Here is a 25,748-nt window from a genome sequence, read left to right as displayed (position 1 = left end):
TTTGGCTGAAAAGAAACGTCTGCAAACTAGATTACTGAGAAACTCTTGAACCTGGCAGTTAGCACTTCTCCCCAAGTCTGCTTTCCTCTAAAAATATAAGTATTAATTTTTTTAAAAAAAGGTGGGATCTCCTGGGGGTGGATCTCTCAGAGGCCCAAGAGGCCGTGGGAAGACTCTACTGAAGACCCTCGCTGGCTGGCACCAACCCTGTGAGATGCACATGTTACCCACACGACAAACAGTAGATGTGAGAACAGTTAAAGAGCAAAACCTCATCGCTCAGCCCTGAAGTGGCGGGGGCGGGGGGCACCAAATGGGGTCACACAGTAAGTATCACGGCTTCCTGCCATCTGCACAGGCAAGGAGCTGTTGTTCCCGTTGCACTCAATCCGGAAGACGAGAGTGAGAGGAGATCACAGCTGTCCCCTCCCTCCGCGGGGTGGCAGAGGCCAGGGTCAGCCCACAGAGGAAGGGAGCAGAGTGGCAGCACTCAGGAGGGGAACTATCCCCTAGTATCACAAATAGCGGAGAGCAGCCACCATCGGATGCAGTGGACCATTGCAGAATGCAGAAGACGCGCTGGCGTGGGAGACAGAGTCCTGTGTAGTCAGAGCTGTTGCCCGGCTGTCGGCGCGTGAAATATATTGATGGCTCACGCTGGCCTGAAGCCCCATCCACGCACCGCAGAAGGGCTGTGTGCGCCGAGCGTGAACCCCTGTCCTGTCCTCAGTGCGCACACATGCACACATACACATGCACACACACACATACACACACACGCGTGCACACACATATGCATTCCTGGAGTGTTTAAGTCTCCACGAAACCTGTGAGGGTCACGGGGTGGCAAGGAAGCCAGTCCCCGCAGCAAAAACTCCAGCATCCAATCCGTCCTGAGACGACCCTGGGCTCCTCCGCCTGCCGCCGGCCGCTTGCTCCGCCCCCAGAGGCCACGTGTCAGCGGCTCCCGCCTGGCTCTCTCCCCGACTCCTTCTCTCTCTCCCTTCCCTCGCACTCAGAGCCCGGTCACCTGCTGTCCCTTCTCCTGTGGGGCGGTGTCGCCCTCCTCCACTTCCGTCTTTGGACTCCTGCCCTCAGGCTCCCGCTCATCCTTACAGTCTCTCCTGAAACACCAGAGTTTTCTTAAGAGCGCGGGCACTGACAGCCACCCTGATGAGAACATTCTTACCGGGCAAGAAAAGAAAGCCACCATCGCCAAGCGAACCTCTGTGGAAAGAAAGCAGCTGGCGACGGGGAGGAAGACAGTTATTTAAGAGTAGAAGGGAAATCTGAACAGGACAGAACAGTGCGGTGACTTCAGCAGGGCGTGGTCGGGGCCTCGAAGTCAACACCAGAGCTTGGGGGTATATTCAGTCACTATTTACATACACATACTATTTACATGCACATAACAATACATACATGTAACGTAGTTACATACACGTAAGGACAGAGGATGAGATGCTTGGATGGCATCACCAACTTGATGGACATGAGTTTGAGTAAGCTCCGGGAGTTGGTGATGGACAGGGAGGCCTGGCATGCTGCAGTCCATGGGATCACAGAGAGTCGGACACGACTCAGCAACTGAATTGAACTGAACTGAACCATCTTTCGGGGCTTCCCAGGAGGTGATAGTGGAAAAGAACCCACACCCAGTGCAGGAGACATAAGAGGCGTGGGTTCAATCCCTGGGTTGGGAAGATCCCCTGGAAAAGGAAATGGCAACCCACTCCAGTATTCTCGCCTGGAGAATCCCATGGACAGAGGAGCCTGGCGGGCTACAGCCTATACGGTAGCAAAGAGTCAGATGGGATTGAAGCGACTTAGCACACAGGCCCACAATCATCTTTCAAATAAGGATACAAACTGACTCTAATTTTATTTTATAATTAATATATGCTGCTGCTAAGTCGCTTCAGTCGTGTCTGATTCTGTGTGACCCCAGAGATGGCAGCCCACGAGGCTCCCCCCATCCCTGGGATTCTCCAGGCAAGAACACTGGAGTGGTTGCCATTTCCTTCTCCAATGCATGAAACTGAAAAGTGAAAGTGAAGTCGCTCAGTCGTGTCTGACTCTTCGCAACCCCATGGGCTGCAGCCTACCAGGCTCCTCCTTCCATGGGATTTCCCAGGCAAGAGTACTGGAGTGGGGTGCCATCGCCCTCTCCGATAATTAATATATAATTATTTTAATATACTGAGGAGCAGGACCTTCTCAGTGAATTCTTTGGCTGCCTTCATGAAGCTTCTGGTTAAAGGACTCAACACACTATGCTTTGACTGGACCAGGCAAGCCACAGCTGATGATTTCAGGCAAGTCCTAGTTCTCGGGAAGCAGGACTCCTTAGAGCAAGTGGCTGGCTACTTCTCATCTTTTTACAGATGTGCTACGTTTTATACAAAGTATTGCCTGTCATTTAGCACAGAACATTTTATTAGGAACTTAGATGAGTTTTTAAACAAATCGTACACTCTGCAACAGATCAAGTCCTCTGGCCTAGAGCAGAGCTTCTCACACTGTGGCCCCCAGACCAGCAACCATGACCTCCCCTGGGAACTTGTTAGAAACGCAAGCCCTCAGCCCCACCGCAGAACTCGAGGACTGGGAACTCAGTGTGAAGGAGCCCTCCAAGTGAGGCCGACCCCCTCGTAAGTCCAAGAACCGCTGCTCCAGACCCACCGCACCTCCAGAGCCTCTCAGTAGTCCATACTGAATATTTCTAGATGCCAAGGCGTGCGCTTGGTCACTCAGTCGTGTCCAACTCTTTGCAACCCCATGGACGGTAGCCCATCAGGCTCCTCAGGCAAGAATATTGGAGCAGGTTGCCATTTCCTTCTCCAGGGGATCTTCCTTCTCCAGGGATTGAATCTGTGTTTCCTGTGTTGGCAGGCCGATTCTCTACCACTGCGCCACCTGGAAAGCCCCTAGATGTCAAAACAGCCTCTGAACGATGACTTTTTTCACGGCAAGGTCCTTTGATTTACAAAAGTCTGCAGCCCAGTCCTCAGATGAGCTGGCCTCCCTCTTGGGGCTGCTCTTGGGGCTGCTCTTGGGGCATCTCTCCTGCCCGCCTCTCCTGGTCCTCCACCTGGTGGGTGGGGCTGCTCCCAGGGGTGGAGGGGTGTGGCCTCAGCTGCTCTTTACCCTGGCTGTTCAGAGCCGTCTCAACGAGGAGCCCTGAGAGGTCCCTAGAGAAAGTCTCCACATCCCTGTCCTGGAGTCACTGCTGATCGCGGGCTCCCAGGGCCCACAGCTCTCTCAGGGCCTTGCGCTCTCACCTCAACTCTGTTCACAGCGCGACGCCCTCCTGCCCACTCGGACCCTGCAGAGCGACCTCGTCTCTTCTCATAGAAGTTTACCCCCCTCTCCTCTCCTCTGGGGCTCAGATTTCCCCTTGGGTTTCACAAAAAGCCAGTGGTTCTTCAATTTGAACAGGTGTCAGACCCACCTGATGGGCTTATTAAGACACAGTGCTGGCCCCGCCCAGGAGTTTCCGATTCAGTGGGTTCTCAGCCTGCAGCAGTGGAAGAATTTACATTTCTAACAAGCTCTTGGTGCAAGTTGATGCTGTGGTCCAGGAATCCTACTTTGAGCATCTCTGTTGAAAACCAACATCAGTGAACCTAAAAAACTAACAAACAAAAAAACCAGTCCCCAAATGACCACACCCTTTCATCTCCCAAGAAATCCAAAGTATCCTTCAATTAAGTCAACTTATTTCACTGGTAATTAAGTTCCACTTACTGCGAAAAAAGAAGTTTTGAAGTTACTTCAATTCTTATTTAAGCCATCAGCAGAAATAGTCAATTTACTCAATGTATTCAGAGAAATGCTTTTCCTCCCAGGGGAAATAGTGTTCTCTGCAGCTTCTAAAATCTGCTGGCCCCAGCCCTGACTCTGGTTCCCTTAAGCTAAGGAGGAGCTGGGGTTGGGCTGGGGACCAGGGGTGAGAAGCTTCGCTGTCACAATTCAGGACGATGGAGGATGGGGAACAGGGAGAGAGACTCTTGGCTTTGAATAAGAAGAGGGAGGTGACATCAGTAACCCTGCCACTGACCCGAACCATCAGGCTCCAGGCTTCATAGGGAAGCCCTGACTTCTCCACCCCTCCCCGTCCTTCCCACTAAGCTGAGCCCAGAAACAGAACCCAGCTCACTTCTCAGGGCTCTTGCCTGCATCTCCTCTCCAGAGACCACAGCAGCTGCCCCCAAGGACACAGCCCTGCTCCCCCAGCTGAAGTCTGAATCCTGGAGTGGAAGCCAGAGCGAAGTGCCAACAGGGTAAGAGCCTCATTCCAGACCTCAGAGGTCCTTCTGCAGCCCCCCCAAAGGCCAGACCCTCAGTTCATAACCCACATCAGAGCCCCCTTGGGACAGTATGCCAGTGATGGAAAACACGTAGAGGCCTGTGGTTTCGCTCTCCTGAGTTCACTGCTCTACCTGGGGGCGGGGTTCCAGGGAGGGTGGGTCTATATGTGGGCAAGGCTGCAAAGAGGGGCCGCTTATAACAAAGGGAGAGCTGTGTGGAGGGCGGGGCTACAAGGAGGGCGGGGCTTCAAGGAGGGCGGGGTTACAAGGAAGGCTGTTTGCGGGCCCAGCCAAAAGGTCACGTGTTACTTGCTGCCCCTTCTCTTTGAGAACAGAAAGTCAAACATCCCCCACCCCAGACCTAGACTAGCCTCGCCTGTTGATTCAAGCTCCAAAGGTTCAGGGAACTGCATTCAAAGGCCCCTGCTAGCTGCCTTTGGACTTCCCTGGTGGCTCAGTAAAGAATCTGAACACTGCCTGCAATGCAGGAGACTGAGGTTCGATCCCTGGGTGGGGAGGATCCCCTGGAGAAGGAAATGGCAACCCACTCCAGTATTCTTGCCTGGAGAATCCCATGGATAGAGGAGCCTGGTGGGTTATCCAAATCCCTGGGGTCGCAATGAGTTGGACACCGCTTAGAGACTAAATTACCACCAACGGCCTTTTGCTTCTCACAGTGGTTCCCCAGGAGCATAAAATAGGAGAAGTGAAACTGATCATGTCACTGCTTGATAAGGGGGGAGGAAGCACATGGATGACACTGTTTATTGGGCCCTGTTATCGTGCAGGTCACACACAGGGTCTCCGTGCCATGAAAGGGTTCGCAGCTGCCCTCCTCATCTGGACTCTGCTGTCTCCCCGGAGAGCTGGCGGGGAGGCCTGGCCCACGCACACGGCCTGCAGGAACGGGAATCTGCAAGTGCTCTACCAGAGCTGCGGTAAGTGCTTTCTGAACGTTGGTTTCTGTTTACGGGGAAGGCAAGGCCCACACGTGTGAGATGCTCAAGCGCTTTATGGGGGTGGGGGAAGGGCAGGGAGACAGCGGATGAATGGGCAGGTGTGGAGCACAGGAAGCCCTGGGCAGAGAAGCTGTCTGGCGGGAGAGACCTGGAGAGCACGACCAGAGGGCCGGAAAAGCACAGTGACTCTCTAGATCAGAAGGGAGAGGAAGATCTGCCTGCAATGCGGAAGACCTGGGTTCGATCCCTGGGTCAGAGAAGAGAGGTGGCTACCCACTCCAGTATTCTTGCCTGGAGAATTCCATGGACAGAGGGTCCTAGCGGGCTACCACGCATACAATCACTAACCTCACAGAGCCTGAAAAAGAGCAGACTGACTGGTGAGTCTACCAAGTCATGAAACCTTGCCAGTTCAGGATCAGGAAGAGAAGCTTCCATCAGTTCAGTTCAGTCGCTCAGTCGTGTCCAACTCTGTGACCCCGTGGACAGAAGCACACCAGGCTTTCCTGTCCATCATGAACTCCCAGAGCTTGCTCAAACTCATGTCTACCAAGTTGGTGATGCCATCATGGTGAAGCTTCCATGACCTCCCCCAACTGCTCACCCGGGGCTCCTCTCCAGGTTACGTTGTTTGTGAGTCGAGTGAAAAGATGGTTTATGACAAAGGAGAAGACTCCTGTCCTTCTGATGATGCTGCCAGAACTCCTCTCACAGCAGCAACGTCATTTATTTATTCAACAAACACTTATCCGGCTGCTGCCAATGCCACGGTTTTCTCTAGCTCTGGACATGATAAGAGGGATGAGCCAAGGCTGTTACCCCACCGGTCAAGCGTAGACAGCAACCAGCACGCAGCCTAGTGAATAGAGCGCAGGGAGCTGCCGTGGTCAGGGTCTGAGCCGAGTCTTTGGAGGGTGTGTTTGTTTTCTGGGGCCATCAAAACACCACGGGCCGAGGGGCTTCAACAGTAGAGGCTGCAAGTCTTGCAAGACCAAGGTGCCAGCAGGACTCGTTGCTCCTGGGCTTGCAGGTGGCCTCCTCCTCCTCCTGTCTTCACCTGCTCTTTGTTCTGTGCCCACATGTCCCTCGTGTGTCTGTGTCCATTCTCATGAGGACATCAGTCATAGCGGATTAAGGCCCACCCATCCAGGAAGATCCCCTGGAGGAACAAGTGGCAACCCACTCCAGGAGCCTTGCCTGGGAAATCCCACGGACAGGGGAGCCTGGCAGGCTGCAGTCCATGGGGTCGCAAGGAACCAGACAGGACTGGGTGGCTGAGCACAGATACACACGTTCAGTTCATAAAGGGGCCTGAGTGGGGAGAAATGAGTCCAGTCTCAGGATTGCATGTTGAATGAAGATGAGAGGGACTGGCTCACGAAGTCATGACCTTGTGAAACATGACATCTTGGCGGTAGACAGGGGGCAAAATGCTGCTCAGACTGTAGGCAGTGGAAAGCAGATGCCCTTTAAGTACCCAAGCCGGCCCCACAATATGCCAACGAGGGTCATCAATGTTACACTGAGCAGAAGCTGGGCCCTACGACTGGCACCCAAGGAGTGCCTCACAGATGTCCAGACTTGACTCTTAAAAAGAGGGAACATCGAAGATTGAAATACACACACACACACACACACGCACAAATTTTGTTTAATGTAGAAGAGAAGGAAAGACTGGGTGCTGGAAGTGTTCATCGCCTTCCTCTTGCTCTTCCCTTGGGGATGGGATGCTTTCTGCTGGCATCTGTTCATCTTCAGGGCAGGATGAGAAGCAAAGCTTGAGATGAATGCACCGCTCAGGATTTATTTTTCCAGTTCACCCTCCCACAAATGGTTGCCATGGCTGGTCCACCCCTCAGACCAGCCTGCAGCCTGTGTCCAAACCTGGCAACCACCTCTCCTGCCGCTGCCAGGAGCAGATGCTCCAGGGAAACAGATCATGTCGCTGCAGCCTGGGCAGAACCCCTCCCTCTGAAGAGGCGGCTGCTCTGTGGAGTCAATGAGTGCTGGTCACAGCCTTGCTCTAAGCACTCAGTGGAAGAAATGAGGGAGACGCAGTTCTAGTCCAAGAGCAGCGGGAGGAGGGGCCAAGCAACAGGGTGAACGCCTCATGGGAAGGGCTGGACTGGAGAAGGCAGGGATGCGATGATGGCTGGAGAGGGTGAGGCTGAGTCTAAGCCACCAGGGAACCTGTCCTCAAGCTTGAGTTCAACCATGTGGGATGATGAGAACAGTGATTACAGCATCTCATGTTCATAAAGGGCACATGTGTTAGGCATCACACTAAGTACTTTCTAAGCGTTATTTTTATTTACAGATGTGTAAACTGAGGGTGCATGCTAAGTCACTTCAGTCATGTCTGACTCTTTGCCACCCCATGGACTGTACCCCGCCAGGCTCCTCTGTCCATGGGATTCTCCAGGCAAGAATACTGGAGTGGGGTGCCATGCCCTCCTCCAGGGGATCTTCCAACCCAGGGATAGAACCCAGGTCTCCTGCACTGTGGGCAGATTCTTTACCATCTGAGCCACCAGGGAAGCCTGAGAATACTGGAGTGGGTTGCCATGCCCTTCTCCAGGGGATCTCCCGGAACCAGGGATGAAACCTTGCATCAGACATGATGAGCAGTGAAACAGCAACAAACTGAGGGTGAGTGACGTCAGATAACTTTTCTGACGCCACCAGGTGGCAGCGGCAGAGTGACGCCCTCCAGGGGCACAGGACAGGCATTAAGCAAATATCTGTGGAGTTACAATGCATTGATTCCAGGCCACTCTGAATCAACTGGCGTCTAGAATGTTGTCAGAAGGCAAATGGCGTAGGGGTGGGAGCGGGAAGGAGCATTTAGGCCGAGGACCATGTGAGTGAAGGCTGGGGAGCAGGTTTAGCCTCAGGGGCTGGGGAAGGGCTGGGACACGGGGGAGGGTGAGCGATGAGGCGGGAAGGGTGAGCAGAGCCCAGGAGTGATGGGTGACTTGAATGTGTCAGTGCAGCCAGGGCCCGGGATGCTCCGATGGCTGGTTAAACATGTCCGGGGTGTCTCTGAGAGGTTTCCAGAGGAGATGAGCGCTGGTGCGGTGGACTGAGTAAAGCAGATGGTCCTCCCGGTGCGGGCGGGCAGCTCCCAACCTGTGAGGCCTGACGCCCGCACAAAGGCGGGGGCAGGGAGTACTCACTCTCTGCCTGACTGTGAGGCTGGGGTGCCCATCTCCCACCTGCAGTGTCTCCACCCTGGGTCTCAGGCCTTCAGGCCACACCAGCGGCCTTCCTGGGGCTCCGGATCACAGATGGCAGACTCTGAACATCTCAGGTTCCATCATCACACGAGCCTACACCGTGTAACAAGTCTCTTTCTAGGACAGATACAGATATGTGTCATGATCACCAACACGTCATGACCTGTGTGGGGGTTGGAAAAGAATCTCCAGGCAGGATGAAAGGAGAATAAAGTTTATTAGAGTGGGAGACGCTCTTAGAACAGCGGGCTGGCTCCAGGGAGAGCCAACCCTTTCAAGGGCTAGTAGCCAATGTTTATAGCCTCAAAACAGAAAAAATTCCTACTGGAAAGGGTGGCATTAGGTGGTGGGTTAAGATGGTAGAGGGTGGCTAACAGGGTAGAAATTTTACCTAATATGGAGTCAGGGAACTGGCCACTGGCCGGAGGCCCACGGCAGCAGTTGCTATGGGTTCGGTCAGTTCCAGAGATGTTTGTCCTGTGACCTTGGGACAGGACTCCACACAGAGGGCATAGGTTCAATCCCTGGTCTGGGAGCTAAGATCCTCTATGATGCATGGTGCAGCAAAAGAAAAAAAAAAAACCAATAATCCAGGAAGGAATTTCTGGGAGCCTACATTAGCATCATTTCAACATCCTTAATGTCAGAGGGAGACTTTGATGTACACCGGGGTCAGCAGAGAGGAAAGTGGTGTCCTGGGAGCTCCCCCAGAGATGGGTCTCCCTCCTATCTTGCCAGCTATCGAGCTGTGAGGGACTGAATGGCTGCACCCCCCTCCCCGATGGAGAAGCCCCCTCAGCTACTGCATTCGCTGCAGGACAGACTCTCAAGGTATCCCACCAGTGAGGCCTGTAAAGACTGTGCTGTGATGCTGCATCCAGGCCTGGGCTTTAGATGTCTTTGGGCACAGCGGGCTCCTGGAATCCCTGTACAGGTGTGTTCACATCACGATCGTCCACGGATGTGGAAGAATCAGCAATCAAGGATTCGCTGTCTTCCGGGTTTAGCGCTTCCTTTCCCCCTTCTCTGCTCGTTTTATAATCTCAGTGGGAAGGGGAGATCATAGGCTAAAAACTGTTCTGAACAATATAAAAATCCTCAAGGTGAAAGAAGGAACTTCACAAGCAGTTACTGGGCGCTGGCCTTAGACCAGGAAGTGAGCAGAAGTGTCTGAAAAAGCAGAAGTCCTGCTCCGTCCAAATGCTGGTGCTGCCGCAGAGAAGAGGGTGACAGTCTTTACAAAAGCAAAAGGGGGAATTAAAGCAGTCGGGGGGCCTTTCTTCTGTTAAATCCTAGGGCAGTTTCCAGGGCTAGAAAAACCCAGGGCCCCCCCTCGCATACCTGCCCAAACGTCCACCAGTGAGGTTATTTCTGCTTCTGTCACATAAAGACGGGAGGTGGATCACGAGAGTGCAGGTGATGAGAAGATGAACCAGAGATTGGGGGAAACAGAGCCGGGAGGGGAATAACGAAGCCAGCACGTGGGGGCAGGGAGGTCGGGAAACTTACAACAGGGGAGGCCGCGTGAGGCCTAAGAGCTTGGGGTCTGGAGTCCGCAAACCTCACTCCAGCCCCTGGGCAATCCTGCTTCCTCTCCGGTGATAGTCAAGAGGGTATGTGAGTTTCTTGCGGTGGCGGTAACAAGGTACCACTTGACACTTAGCGGCTTTAAAGAATTCTTAAATCCTGAGAGTTTTGGAGGCCAGGAGTCCAAAGTCAGTTTTGCTGGGTCCAAGAGGACCCTCCCTCGAACTCCCCAGGGAAGGAGACTGTCCTCGCCTCTTCCAGCGTCTGCATCCCTGGCTCACAGCCCCTTCCTGCATTTCCAAAGCCAGCAGCACAGCGTCTGGCGTCCACGGTCACATCCCTTCCTTCTTCCGTGTCCTGTCTCCCTCGGCCTCCCTCTTGGGAGGCCCCCTGAGATTAGGACGATCTCACAGTCTCAGGATCCTTAGCACAGTCAGTTCTGCACAGTCCTCTGTGCTACCTGAGGGAAGACTCACAGATCCTGGGGATGGAGACATGGATATCTTTGGGAACCATTCTCCAGCCCACTGCACTAGGGATAAGAATCTTATCAGCATCTCAGGGCCGTGTGAGAATCAGGTGAAATGTGATGAGCATATACTAAGCGCTCAGTAAGTCTTTGCTGCTGATGACTTGTGAGATACTTCACAGTCACTAGGGGTATATTTGACCACAAGCTTCCTAGAAGTTGGGACTTCCCTGGTGGCTCAGACAGTCAAGAATCTGCCTGCAATATGGGAGACCTGGGTTCAATCCCTAGGTCAGAAAGATCCCCAGGAGAATGGAATGACAACCCACTCCAGTATTCTTGCCTGGGAAATCCCATGGACAGAGGAATCTGGAAGGCTACATCCATGGGGTTGCAAGGAGCTGGACATGACTGAGCAACTAACGTTACACCGTTTACAAAATCAAACCAGTTTTTAAGGAGATGTCCAGCTTTTCCTGACCCTGGGATAAGCCGTGAGGAACTTCTCTGTAGCGTAGATGTTACCCTGGACAGCATTTCCACAGGCAAAGCCACAGTGACTCATGCCTGGTGCCCTCAGCGTGGACCAAGGGCTCGTCACCAAAATGCAACTGGAGATGATTTTGCAAAGGGCTGCAGTGGAAGCTTCTCTGAGTGTGGCCCTTGCAGGTCTGAGTTGCTCAAGGGGAAGTTGGGTGCCCATAAGAACGAGTGAGTTACACGCGGTCCAGGACTCACTGCATCCGTGAATGTCATTGTGGTCATTGCTGCTGTTACTGCTGTGATGGGGTTTTTGGTAAGAGTTGGAGAGCAGTTGTATTTTCTGACAACAGCCTTGAGTGTAGATCCTAGTGTTGTCAGTTAACATGCCTTGACATCAACCAGACAAAGAGGAGGGTCAGAAAAAGTAAGAGACGTGTATACAGGTGGGGAACAGGTGCTCCCCTCCAAACCTCAACCCCAAACAACGGTTCGGGAGAGGAGGTTAACTGAAAGAAAAGGGCCACCCGCCCAGGAACTGTGTGCCATCTGGCTTGGTTCCTTCTCTGGGAAGCCGTGTGATGCTCCAGGACTTCCCTCTAGGATGTAGAGTAGCCGAGTGAGCATCTCGGGAGCCCTCTGCGGTCCTCCAGGGACCAAGCGCGTCCATCTGGGATCTGGGTGCAGCCCCGGGGGCGGGGGGCATTCCTGTGCAGCAGGCAAAGGGCAAGCTGGCACTGTGAAGGACCCACCTCCTTGCGAGGGACCCAACAAGGCTGAGCTGTGCCTCCGCGCCTTCTTGAGAGTCTGCGCCAGTTTCCCCCGCAGAGCCTCTCTGCCTCCGGAACAGAAAGGGGTGGGGGGCGGTAACCAGCCAATGGCCAGGAAGAGGAAGAAAAAGATCCGGGGCCCGTAAGACGCTGCTTCCAAGCCTCAGTTCAGCTCAGTTCAATCGCTCAAGTCGTGTTCGACTCTCTGCGACCCCATGAATCGCAGCACGCCAGGCCTCCCTGTCCATCACCAACTCCCGGAGTTCACTCAAACTCATGTCCATCAAGTTGGTGATGCCATCCAGCTATCTCATCCTCTGTCATCCCTTTCTTCTCCTGCCCCCAATCCCTCCCAGCATCAGAGTCTTTTCCAATGAGTCAGCTCTTCACATGAGGTGGCCAAAGTACTGGAGTTTCAGCTTTAGCATCAGTCCTTCCAATGAGCACCCAGGACTGACCTCCTTTAGAATGGACTAGTTGGATCTCTTTGCTGTCCAAGGGACTCTCAAGAGTCTTCTCCAACACCACAGTTCAAAAGCATCAATTCTTCCACGCTCAGCCTTCTTCACAGTCCAACTCTCACATCCATACATGACCACTGGAAAAACCATAGCTTTTACTAGACAAACCTTTGTTAGCAAAGTAATGTCTCTGCTTTTCAATATGCTATCTAGGCTGGTCATAACTTTCCTTCCAAGGAGTAAGCATCTTTTAATTTCATGGCTGCAATCACCATCTGCAGTGATTTTGGAGCCCCAAAAACTAAAGTCTGACACTGTTTTCACTGTTTCCCCATCTATTTCCCATGAAGTGATGGGACCAGATGCCATGATCTTAGTTTTCTGAATGTTGAGCTTTAAGCCAACTTTTTCACTGTCCTCTTTCACTTTCATCAAGAGGCTTTTTAGTTCCTCTTCACTTTCTGCCATAAGACTGGTGTCATCTGCATATCTGAGGTTATTGGTATTTCTCCCGGCAATCTTGATTCCAGCTTGTGCTTCTTCCAGCCCAGCATTTCTCATGATGTACTCTGCATAGAAGTTAAATAAGCAGGGTGACAACATACAGCCTTGACGTACTCCTTTTCCTATTTGGAACTAGTCTGTTGTTCCATGTCCAGTTCTAACTATTGCTTCCTGACCTGCATATAGGTTTCTCAAGAGAAATCCAAGCCTCCAGTGGGGGGTTAACCCTGCTCCCGGGAGCACAGTGAGGTCAGTGGGGGGTTCACCCTGCTGCCGGGGGCCACAGTGAAGTCAGTTCGGGTTCACCCTGGCTGCTGCAAGCACAGTGAGGGCAGCAGGCTCCCCTGAGTGCGGCCTGGCATCTCTCCTCTGGCTGGGTGGGTGCTGCGTGAGCCCCAGGAGAAATCCAGAGGAGCACGATCAGGGCTCCCTTCAGCTGTTCACCCTTAGCATCCTTTCCCATAGCTGCGGCCTTTCTATTCAGGGGTCTTCTCTGTGTTTTAGTGTTCAATTCTATTAAGAGGTTTTCCTGGTGGTTCAGTCAATAAAGAATCCGCCTGCAGTGAAAGAGATGAGGGTTTGATCCCTGGGTCAGGAAGATCCCCTAGAGAAGGAAATGGCAACCCACTGCAGTATTCTTGCCTGGAGAATTCCATGGACAGAGGAGCCTGGCCACAGTGCTTGAGGTCACGAGTTCCACACAGTTGTAGCAACTAAACCGCCACCGTGTTCTATTAAAATATCCCTTTAAACAATTAAACTCTATTTGCGTAACCAAAGCTTTGTAAATTAAAAAAATTGGTTTTATCACAGGCATACATCCATGGGTCGCAAACTTACTAGTAGAATTGTCTTAAGCAGGTGAACAAATACAACCAATTTGCTTAAATGCTTTAAAATCTTTAAAATCATACAAAGTAAGCACAGGTTATCACAGTGACTGTTCACTTACTAGGACCCTTTTATTAAACTAGTGTCAAGATATTGGTTGTTCAGTCACTCGGTCATGTCCAACTCTTTGCAACCCCATGGACTGCAGCACTCCCAACTTCCCTGTCCTTCACCATCTCCCGGAGCTTCCTCAAACTCATGTCTATTGAGTCCGTGATGCCATCCAAGCATCTCTACTGTGGATTTTACTTAATCATCTCTACACCGATATTTATTCTTCCTTGTATTCTTACTTTTTTTGGAGTTATAGCAATGGAAGTGTGAAAGTGTTAGTCACTCAGTTATGTCCAACTCTTTGCGACCCCACGGACTGTAAGCCCGCCAGGCTCCCCATCCATGGAATTCTCCAGGCTTGACTACTGGAGTGGGTAGCCAATCCTTTCTCCAGGGGATCTTCCCGACCCAGAGATCGAACCCAGGTCTCCCGGATTGCAGGTAGATTCTTTACCATCTGAGCCACGAGGAAAGCCCAATTATAGCAATAACTAGGTCAGTATTTTCCAAAGGTATGTTCCAGACCAAACATAAAGCCTGTCATTCAGACTAGCCAGAACAAAGGTTTTAAGTTACCAATCAATTGATCCTGGGCCTGGTCAGCCAGCAAGTTGACATCTCTGCACTTGAACTTGACCTATTACATCCTGAAGACCTTTCAGCCCCTTCCTGTCTCAGGGCTCCCTATATCCTGCTGCTTCTCTGGCCACTGATGCGTGTTTCTCTGGGTCATTGTGAAGCCACCGTACCATCATTATGCATCAACCTGGCCTGTCAGCATTGCTGGAAACATACACCCACCACCCTAATGTCAGAAATACAGTGAGGGGATCATTTAGCAGCCACAACGGATTTTATCTTCTGCACAGCTGAGGCTCACCTTAACATATTTAGCAAACTTATTCTCTTAGAACTAGCACTGGGTTATCTTTTTACTTTGTGTTTGCTGATGCTGGTTTGACTCTCGTCCAGCTTTCAGTCCAATTTTTACATAAGACCACTTGAGCTGATCAATCCTTCTGTTTTAATTTTTTCCAAGCCCTTGTGTTCATATATATATTTATACACATTTTATACACACACACACACAGACACACATATATTTTTTTCCTGGCTTATTCACGATGCTTTGTCTTCACTCCTACCTACTTACAAAGATAGAAACAAATCCCGTGGTTCTCTCTAGCCTATCCAAACTGGTGGAAACGTTCTGGATCCCCAAAGAACTAAGAACAAGGCTTCATGCCCATCCAGTGTTTGTGATGTGACGCAACTTCCTTCTCGTCTGTGCTCAGGCTGCCTCACCCAGACAGGCCTGAGAAGTGACTCTGAAAGGCAGAATCCCCGGAGGTGACGTCTTCAGGAGCCCCGCACGGTGGGCACTGCCTTTCTTCCTGGTCCCAGAATCTGCCTGGTGGCACCCGAGTCCGCAGAAGGGAGCAAGTCCCTGGCGGCCCCCTCCCACCTGCCCCCTCCCGGTCAGAGAAGGCATTGCAGCTGCCCACCCCCGGCATCGGCTCGCAGTCTTTTTCAGCTCCAAGGCCAGCACAGAGGACTTGGTCTCTCCGACTGCGGTCTGCAGAGGCTGTGAAGCTGCAGGCGGAGTGGAAGGAGGCACGCTCCAGCCTGGGCGGGGTTCCTAGAGCAGCTGCCGGGTTCGGCCTCACGCTCTGTGGGGCTCAGGCATCCGTCCCTGACCGGGGCCTTGTGGCCGTCTACTGTGGTCCTGGATGTTACTTGGCCTTGAAAGGAGCCTGGCAGCCAGGGTCTGTCCATGACGACCTATTTCTCCACAACCTGGTGCTCTGCAGGCATATGGGGAGGGGTCAGCATCCTTCCACCCCCACGCCTGCACCCAGCAGGCACGGGGCAGACAGGGGACCTCTTACAGAACTTGGAAATGTTCTGGCCAGACAGAACCCCAGGGCTTCATTCCAAGCGTCTCCTCGTCCAGAAGAGGAAACTCGGAGCCAGGGAAGTAGCGTGTTCTGACCACAAGCCACGGAGCAGCGTGGCCGCCGCTCCGCCCCCGAACCCTCCTGGGCAGCCCTGCCTCCTGTCTCCTCCGTGGCGTGGCCGCCGCTCCGCCCCCGAACCCTCCTGGGCAGCCCTGCCTCCTGTCTCCTCCGTGAACACCAGGGTGTGAAACGCACCCGATCTCAGATCAAGGATGGCACCTACACTGCAACCAGACCCTCTCCTTCCTACTCACACCCCCGATCCTCTTTCTAGGCAGGCCTTCTCTGAAAGCCATGTGCCCACATCCCTTCCTGCCAGGCCCGGGCAAAACAAGACCCTCTGTGTCTGCAAGACTTGAGGGGGCTCATTTACAATACTGAGAGGACCATTTAGTTCCATAAAAGTTCTATCACTGCCAACTGTACATAGAAGTGACATGGTTCCAGAGAACAGTGAAGGCGATGCTTGTTTAGGAGGAAAGCTGCCTTCTCCTGTGGTATGAGCCCCGTCGAGGGTTCTAGCAGTACTTAGGAAGCAGACAACCGTCACAGAGGACAATGATGGAAATGGGACAGGTGACTCGGACCCCGAAGCCCACAGCTTGATGCCAGCAGCCGGCTTCTTCTGGTCCCTTCTCCATGTGTACAAAAGCTTGCTGAGAGCAGCCAGCTTCTGGCATCAAGGACGATGCCCAAGTCCCACCTGCGTCCCCCGGGATCGGCAGGCTCAGGTCTAGAGCCTGGATGGTGCCTATTCTGGAAGCACAGCACTGGAGGCCTGGTTCTCTGGCATTGATACTCCAGTCTGGCCGGCACGGAGCTGCTGGAATCCAAGCCGGATGGAGAATGGGCAGGGAGATCCTCTCCCAGGGAGCACAGCTTTTCTGCTTCACACTTAGCTTTGGTTTTAACTAAACGAAAGAGCAATTCTTGTGTCAGTGAATATGCACATTTCAAAAAAAAAAAATCCCGGAGGAGGACAGAGCATTGCCAGTGGCTCTTGGTTTATTTGAAGCAGCGGCTGAACAGCAAGTATCGTGTCCAATCGTGTCTGAGGTTTTAGAGTCAGTCGCCAAAACAAGGAGCAGGAGGCGCCTGTGCAAACGCTGCTGATTCCCAGGGTCTTAGGGACGCCGCCTTCCTGGGGGAGCGGACCTTCAGGAAGACAGTGATGGAGAAGCCAGAGAGCAGAGACCACTGTTCCCTTCCTGCCTGACTCGTCATTGCCTTACGTCTCACCCGCTCCAGAGCCCGAGTCAGATGCTCAAACACTTTCATGGAAAAGGCAAGTTGTGAAGGAAGGGGGTCAGTTGTAACACACAGTAAAAGTTGCAAGGACTAGAGGTCATCTCATCTCAAGGAGGAAACTACTGTTCCGCTCCATTTGATCTCCAGGAGGGATTTGGAGACCTAAGACACCCAACCTTCTCCTTTTTCAAAAGAAAAGCTCCTAATCGAGAAGCACCGCCTCCTGATTTATGAACATGGCAGCTGGCCTAGGTGTTCCTTAACCTCGTGAAGGGCAGCGACACAGCTCTGAGAGCTAGGGGTAAATCAGGCTCTAGCAATTTACAGCCTCTGCTGTAGAGAGAGGAGATGTTAGTCTGGTCACACCTTTTTTTTTAGATGCCTCGTCCTGAAGGCTTTCCCTTCCTGGATGCAGAACATCTCAAAAAAAAAGCATCTTACTGTTCAGTTTTACCATCTCTATCCTCTGTATCAAAGTGATATCACCACGTGAATCCCCAAGAATTACAAATACGTAACTTAGGTGTGTGTGTGTGTGTGTGTGTGTGTGTGTGTGTGCTCAGGCATGTCCAACTCTTTCGCGACCCTATGGACTGTAGCCCGCCAGGCTCATCTGTCTGTGGGATTTCCCAGGCAAGAATATGGAAGTGGGTTGTCATTTCCTCCTCTAGGGGATCTTCCCAACCCAGGGATTAAACCCATGTTTCTTGCGTCTCCTGCATTGGCAGGCAGATCCTTTACCACTAATGCAAAGCCGCCAAAGTAAGGAATCCACCTACTCAATTCAGAGTGTCCTTGCTAGCCCAGGAACCGAGTGTTCAAGCATGTCCAGGTCATGCTATTTCCGTCAGCACCCCAACACCTGACATTGCTAGGTAGATTTTGGCCCAAATCTGTTGAACTGTTTCTTGCCACCTACAGTCATCACTAAAATGTGTATTTCCTTTACAAAAGGGCAAGAAAGCAGGAGGCCTGAATATGAAGGACTCTGAAGATAAAACTATTTCTTTGCTGTCATCTTTGAGTCCACAGCATTTAGCACCATATACGTCATCAACAGTCATTACAAATTAGTGGAGTAGGTTTAAGTTATAGGGTTTCCTGAGAAATGACCAGTGACACAAGGAATCAAGTGCAAATTTATTTGAGAAATGATTCTTGGAAGAACCAAAAGAGAGTGAAGAAGTGAGTCAGGGAAGAAAAGGAAGCCGATCAGGTGACCACTGTGGGCAGCTGAAGCCCAGTCCTTCTGGGGCTCCTGGGAGACCCGAGAGACGTGCCTGGGGTGGTCAGATCTGAAGGGAGAGGGAACTGGAGTGTTAGTCTGGCCACTTCCGTGTGTCATGGTGGTTCCTGGGTACGTTGTTTCCCCAGCACGTCTGGCCTGACTGTGTACAGAACAAACTCACTCCCACACCCAGAGAAAGCCCTCAGGCAGAGCCATGGAACTTTCAGGAAGACTTTGGAGAGAATAAATGCCCTGCTACAGTGTCCTTGTGCATTGAAATCCCTCCCATACACAAAAGCATCCATAAACAGGACACTGGTGAGAGAGACCAAGACAGCCCATAAAAAATGACCAGCGCACCCTGGAACGGGCACGCTGCGGCCTCCACAGGATGGAAAACTGTCTTGCTATAAAATCTGTGGCTAAAATGTGACACAGATCTTTCTATACACATAGCTGAGCTTGCCTGAAAGAACGGGAGATCTCTGGGAGCCAGAATGGAAAGAAAGCACAAACGCAGGGTGCAGAGGGCACTGAGGTTGTGTCTGGCTCAGGCCCTGAGTTGGTCTCCACGAGCCAGAACACAGCTTCAGCAGCTGTGTGCACGTCTGGTCACTGCGGCCTGTGCGGCGCAAAATGGGACTTGATCCCGTCGTGAAGCCAGGACCTGCCGAGAGTGACAGCCCCAATAAACAGTGGATGAGAAACAAAGGAACTTACCGGACTCTGTGCGGCCTCTGGAGGAAATAACGCTTCTCTGAGAACCAGGAGCTCCATACCTGATATCAACACAGTTTTGAGGCTCAAGTGTGGAGTCCCTTCATGATCCAGGTGATCCCAAATCTAGAAATCACATTAAAGTGGGCCTCACCGGGGAATACCTGAGACGTGTTGGCAGAAGAAAATGTCAATTTTCTCCAGAGGAACACCTACTCTCAATTTAACTTTCACACGATTTCTGAAGATTCAGCTTACAGTCCAAAATTTAAGACCACAAGGAAATAAACCACCATAAGGCAAAGGCAGCAGAAAAACAAAACGCAGAATTCTGCCCCGAATACATTAGATTTGGAAAATGTGAAATACAGACTGTAGAAGAGAGAACACCTGATTTGTTTAAAGAAGTGAAAGAGAGAATCTAAAACACGAGAAAGGAAAAACAGAACGTCAAAAAAAAAAAAAAACCTGAAAGATTTGACAAAGAATCAAACAGAAGCCCTTAAAATATTTAATTGTTGAAATACAAAGCCTCAGGGCTAGGTTAGAACACAGATTTAAAAATGGCCTAGAGAGAGGGACCCCCCTGGTGACCAGTGGCTAAGATGCTGTGATGCCCGTGCAGGCTCGGTCTCTGCTCAGGGAACTAGGTCCTGAATGCCACTTAAAAAAGAGAGAATCCTGCCTGTCACAGCAAAGATGCCGCGTGTCACTAACTTAGAGAGAACTAATGAACTGGACAAAAGGGCGGTGATATTATTCAAAATGCATCACAGAGAGATAAAGAGATACAAGCTTCAGCTACAACACAAAATAGAAAAAACAGGGAAAATGCAATTTCTGAAGAAAAATACTGGAATTTTCTAGAATTAATGAAAGACCTAAACCACCAAATTCACTGCACACAAATTCCATGTGGGATTCATAAATAGAATACCAAAACTAGACCCACTGGAATAAAATCGCAAGTTAACAAAGGAAAAAAAAAGTAATTGGTGTAAGGAGAAAGAAAAATTACATAGCAAGAAATTTTATTTAGAGTGATAGCAGATTTTAATATAGCAACATCAGTATACTCAGAAGAAAAAACAGCAATCAACCTTGACTTCTGTCTTTAGGTAACTATCATGCCAAAACTAGAGGGAATTAAAGACTCTTTTGGACAAACAAAATCTAGAGTTTGCCACTAAAAAACTCTCAGTAATGGAACTTTCTAAGGAACACTTCAGAAAGAAGTAAAATGATCCCAGAAATAAGTTCTGAATTGCAAGATGGACTGGGACGAAAGAACTGACAAATTTAAATAAGCAATGAATGTGAGGATGATAAAAATATCTAATTTGAAATAAGAATGCATTTGTTTCTTATTGTCGCATAATGAATTACCCTAAAATTTAGCCGCTTAAAACAACAAACATTATCTCACAGTTTTTAATGGCTGACTTTATATGTATATATATAATCACACCTTTTTATCCCTTTGTCCACCGGTGGACATTTATGATGCTTCCATGTCTGGACTCTAGTCGGTGATGCTGCTGTGAACATGGTGGTACAGATCTCTTTTCCAAGTTCGCGTTTGTGTTTCCTTTGGATGTACTCCCAGAAGCAGAATTGCTAAATCATATGGTAGTTCTATTTTTAATTTTTTGAGGCTCTGCCAGCTTGGATTTTGAAAATCAGCTCCCTGCTCTTTAAAGAAATGCACCTAAAATGCTGTTCTACAGCGAGCGTCCCATTGAATGGTGAAACGTGGGAAGCATTCTCTTTAAAACCAAGAATCAGGCAAATGGGAGTGCCTACCGTCACCGCTTCCGTTCAGCGTGGTGCTGAAGGCCGTCACCAGCACAGAAAATACAGCATTTAAGGGTCTGCAGAGAGGATACAAAATAGTATTGTAGGCATGCAGTGTGACAACATAGAAACGTGTAACCTAAAATGTATGGAATTAATGACAGTTGAGTTACAGTTTATTTTGAAATCGATGTATTGCATTATTCCAAGAGATAGCTAGTATGTGTAGCTTTGGTGAATTCACTTTCACAGCTGTAGAACATATCATTTGTGCATAGACTACAATTATATACATTCTCCTTCCAATAGATATTTAGGTTGCTTCCAGTTTTTCACAGTTACAAACTGTTGTGAGCATCTATTATTTACGTCTCCTTATCTCAGAAAAAACTTCCTAGCCCAGGACTTTTCTTTCCGTTTTTCTGAGGCTTAAGCCTGGGCAAAGGTAGCGCATTTCTCTCGTTTCACCAGTTTTGTCTGGTAATGTTTCCATACAGAAACGGTTTTTAAACGCTATGTTCCGAAAACACAAGAGCAGATGGCAAGAAAAGGCTGAACGGTATCCAAATGGTTCCAGCCGTGGCGCGAAGGAGACGGGTGAGGTGTTGAGTCAGGCCTGCCTGAGACTTTACTTTGATCAGCTCACGGGCAGCCCTGAACTTGTGTGCAGCCCGGTGGGAGTAAGAAGGCTGTGGGTATTCAGCAGGTGCACGGCTCTCATTTATCAGTCTGAAGTCAGCTTTCCCATCTTATTTTTCATTTCAGTTTGCCATCTTCTAACAGAACTCTTTTTATATTTTTAGCAAAAGTATATTTAATCCTCTAAACAGGAGGAAAATATAATAGGATTGTGTTGGTCCAGGAAGCAGAGAAATGATTCCTCTTCTCAATTAAGAATTTATTTTGCTGGCAGAGGGTCCAAACCAAAGGCAGCTGGTTCTTCTCTCCTCCGGCATCTGGCAGTGAGTGCTTGCAGACCTGGGTCATTCATGCCACAAGATCCTACTCCTGGGTGGTCCATGCCCTGCAGACGAGAAACTTCTCCCTCTTTCCCATCAGGGAGAGCTCTATTGCAGAGTTGGAACGTCCAGCAGACTCCTTCTGGCTTCATCACATAATGTGAGATGCGGGGGGTTGGGGGGGGAGTGGTTTGTGGTTCTAGGAATGAGGATTTTGTTTCCCTGATCAGTACAAGACATCCTGGTAGAAACTCCCGTTAGGTAACCTCTCCACCTTGTCAGGAAAAGGTTCTTGAGAGTCCCTTGGGCAGCAAGGAGGTCAAATCAATCAACCCTAAGGGAAATCAACCCTGAATGATTGGAAGAACTGATGCTGAAGTTGAAGCTCCAATACTTTGGCCACCTGATGTGAAGAACTGATTCTTTAGAAAAGACCCTGATGCTGGGAAAGACTGAAGGCAGGAGAAGGGGACGGCAGAGGATAAGATGGTTAGATAGCATCACTGACTCAATGGGCATGAATCTGAGCAAACTCAGGGAGATAGTGAAGGACAGGGAAGCCTGGCATGCTGCAGTCCATGGGGTCACAGAGAGTAGGACATGACTGAGCGACTGAACAGCAACAGACACCTTCTCAGGGAAGGTCCATGGTCTCTTTAGGAAGAGTCAACTGCATGTCCTGGAGATGCTGGAGAATGCTGTGTCTCTAATTCTCGGATAAAGAATGAGTCTGTGGTCCCCCCTTGAACACCGCCCTCCTCATTCCAGGGCCTTCGTGGGGCACTCATGCTCATTCTAAATCAGGGTGGCCGGACTCAGAAACAGTGCCACTCTCTGTCCCCTTTGCCGAATGCTAACCATGAAGAGGAAGGTCTTCACACGTGTTATGTACTGAATGTGTCCCCTCAGAATTCGTATGCTGGGGCTCTAAACCCCGATGTGATGGAGTGTGTGTGTGTTTATGTTCTCAGTCGTGTCTGACTCTGCAACCCCATGGACTGTAGCCTGCCAGGCTCGTCTGTCCATGGGATTTTCCCAGGCAAGAATACTGGAGTGGGTTGCCATTTCTTCCTCCTCTTCCCCACCCATGTCTTCTGCATTGGCAGGTAGATTCTTTACCACTGTGCTACTGAGGAAGCCCATAAGGTGATGGTATTTGGAGGTAATTCGGGTTAGATGAGGTCAGGAGCGTGGGGACCCATGATGGGATTAGTGTCCTTCTGAGAGGAAGAGACCAGAGTGGATGCTCTCTCTGCCTCTGCTGGGTGAGGACGCACAGAGAAGTCTGCAAACCTGGAAGAGGGCCCCCACTAGGCACCAAATCAGCTAGCATCCTGACCTTGGACTCCCAGCCCCCAGAACTTTGAGAAATAAGCATTTGTTTGTCATTTCAGCCACTCAGTCTGTGGTATTTTGTTATGACAGCCCGACAGACTAAGATAGACCACCAGCTCCGTCAGTAGTCTTGCTTCTCAGGGAAAGTGTAAATTGGTGTTTCGTCGTGTGGCTCTGATGGGGGATTGGAGACAGCAGTGGACAGTTTCTTACCAGGCGTGGGGAGGGCAGTACTCGAGGGAGAAGAACTGTTTAATAAACTGATCTCATACTAGAAGCACGGGAGAAATGAGTCTTAAGAATTCTGCCCGCCTCCGTGTGACAGAGTATGGCCAAAACTGCCTTAGGGGTCTTGAAGACAGCGATGGGAAGGAGACGGGAGGCTGAGCAAGGAAACCCCCACATAGCTGGCTATCCAAGCCACCCTCTCCGACACCCGTTAACAGCAATGAGCCACTGCTGCACGCCCAACTCATGGCTTCCAGGATTCGATCTTCCTGGGAACAGTCATCTCATGTCAGGGAGGGAGTTTTGCCTGAACCCGGAAGGTTGAGTGGGCATAGAAGTTGTCAACCCCATACTGACCACAGGCCTCTCCTGATTTCTCCCAGGGAACAAGCTTCTCCTGGGAGAACCTGCCTACCATGCTGGAGGGAATGGAAAATGCACAGCCACTCTGGAAAACAGGCTGTTTCTTGTAAAACCAGACATACGCTTACCATAGAACCCAGGAACCTCAGTCCTGGGTATGTATCTCGGAGAAATGCAGACCGTGTTCACACAAAAACCTGAGTGTGGAAGATCATGACAGCTTTATTCGTAATGCCCCCAAACTGGACAGATGTCCTTCTACATGAAGGACAGGTGCGCAGCTAGGCTGTGAAATATCCACACTGCAGAAAAAAAGCTCCTGAGATACACAGCCACTTGAATGGGTCTCCAGGGCCACTTGGAGAAAGAAAAAATCCAATCTTAAAAGGTTGCATATGCTGATTATTTTATAATATCTACAAATATTGAATCACTACACTGTATGCGGAAAACTAATATGATACAGTATTGTAAGTCTACTATACTCGATTAAAAATAAATGTGTACATGTTTTTATATTTTAATATATATATGACGAGTTAAAAAGAACACTTCCATACTTTATGGTTCCACATGTGTAACTTTCTCAAGATGACAGAATTGTGTTGCTGAAGCAGTGATTTGTGGTTGCTGGGGTGGGAAAGGGGAGCTGGAGCCACAAGTGATTGTCAAGGTGCAGAACGAGGAAGGTTCTTCATGTCTGTGTCTTGACTGTAGCGGTGGAAGTTGAAGCTATGAATAGCAACCCCACCACTAAGATTGACTTTAACCTGCAAAGAGATCAGCCCAGGTAACGTGGGGTGAGTGTGCAGACACAGCTTGCACACAGAAGACCGTTTGACTCTATGTTGACCATAAAATAAGAGATTTAAAGTACATGTGTATCTTTTATTGAGTTTATGTTTTGGCCATGTAATGTCATAACTAGATGATGGAAGCATTATACTCCAGATGAAAGCAGAAGCGTTTTCTGGTTCGTCCGTGTATCCCCAAGGCTGTGTATCAGGTCCTCAGCAAAATGAATGAGGAGTTGAGTTGCATTTCCCATTCTTCAGCCACTAATGTGCACTGTCAGTGGGAAGACAAGTTCAAGTTTGTTTGTACTCTTATGGTCAGATTTTATGTGGCACCATGATACCCCCAGGTCTTCCCAGATGGCACCAATGGTAAAGAATCTGCCTGCCAATGCAGGAGACACAAGAGATGCGGGTTCGGTCCCTGAATTGGGAAGATCCCCTGGAGGAGGAAATGGCAACCCACTCCAGTATTCTTATCTGGGAAATCCCATGGACAGAGGAGCCTGGTGGGCCCCAGTCCACTGGGCTGCAGAGTTGGACACGGCTGAGTGCTGAGCGCAGGGCATGTGATACCCCACGATAACACACAATAAAACTGCATTTAGTGTTTAAAGTGCAAAAGATCAGTCGTAAGAGCTTCGAATGGGTCGTTATTTCCCTTGAGATATTTGGCAAGGTGTTTTCGATGAAAGCTCATCTCCATTGCTTTTTAATCTCTTTTTGGCCTCAAATGTTTATAATATAAAAAACCACGTCCTCCTAAGCTCGTGGAAGTCAGGCTCCGGTTATCCCTGGGGAATGGAATTCAGAGGCCAAAAGAGGGTGCAGATTCACACCCTTTATCTGTCAGTAATGAGTTCCAATGAATCCCGTTTCTTTTGCAGTTAGAAGTAAACAAGATAAGGGATACAGACTTTTGAACTTGGCAGCCAAAACCTACCTTCACACTCAAAAATGCGTTCGCCCAGCTTCCAGGCGGGCTGTGGGATGTAGGCGTTCTTGCCCGCAGTGTTACGAACAGTAGCCGTTCCACTGGGCTGGTGCTCATTGCGTTTGGTTGTGTCTGAGATTAGGAACCATGTTTAAGCATTTTTGAACACCCAGTCTATGTATCCAGGCTTCCCTGATGGCTCAGGTGGTAAAGAATCTTCCTGCAACGTGGAAGACCCGGGTTCAATCCCTGGATCAAGAAGATCTCCTGGAGAAGGGAATGGCTCCCCACTCTAGTATTCTTGCCTAGATGCTTATATGGACAGAGGAGCCTGGCAGGCTATACAGACCACGGGGTCATAAAGAGTCGGACACAACTGAGTGGCTAACACCTTCACACTTTCACTTCTCTACACAACCACGCTGAAGAAACAGAAATCCAGATCACATACCCGTCTTTGGCTGTGTGAGTCAATTCTCAATGAAATGCTGACCGAGGAGACTGGAATGGGGGCAGAACTGCTATTATT

General features: G+C 50.2%; 1 protein-coding gene across 3 annotated transcripts in view; it reads left to right on the top strand.

Moving 5' to 3' along the window:
• The first annotated feature begins 4,117 nt into the window (after window positions 1–4,117).
• LY86 (lymphocyte antigen 86) overlaps window positions 4,118–25,748 on the top strand; it is a 44,646-nt gene continuing 23,015 nt past the window's right edge. For 2 of the 3 annotated variants that reach the window (XM_027525021.1, XM_027525019.1), the window contains exon 1: window positions 5,051–5,248. In XM_027525021.1, the coding sequence (XP_027380822.1) occupies window positions 5,065–5,248 (184 nt within the window). In that variant the 5' untranslated portion in view covers window positions 5,051–5,064. Of the gene's footprint in view, window positions 4,284–5,050; window positions 5,249–25,748 lie in introns of those variants that run through there. The other variant, XM_027525020.1, reaches the window with a different exon arrangement.

The sequence above is a fragment of the Bos indicus x Bos taurus genome, chromosome 23 (assembly GCF_003369695.1).
Source record: "Bos indicus x Bos taurus breed Angus x Brahman F1 hybrid chromosome 23, Bos_hybrid_MaternalHap_v2.0, whole genome shotgun sequence".
NCBI lineage: Eukaryota > Metazoa > Chordata > Mammalia > Artiodactyla > Bovidae > Bos > Bos indicus x Bos taurus.
The sequence above is the reverse complement of the archived record's forward strand: the minus strand, read 5'-3'. Positions and strand labels throughout refer to the sequence as shown.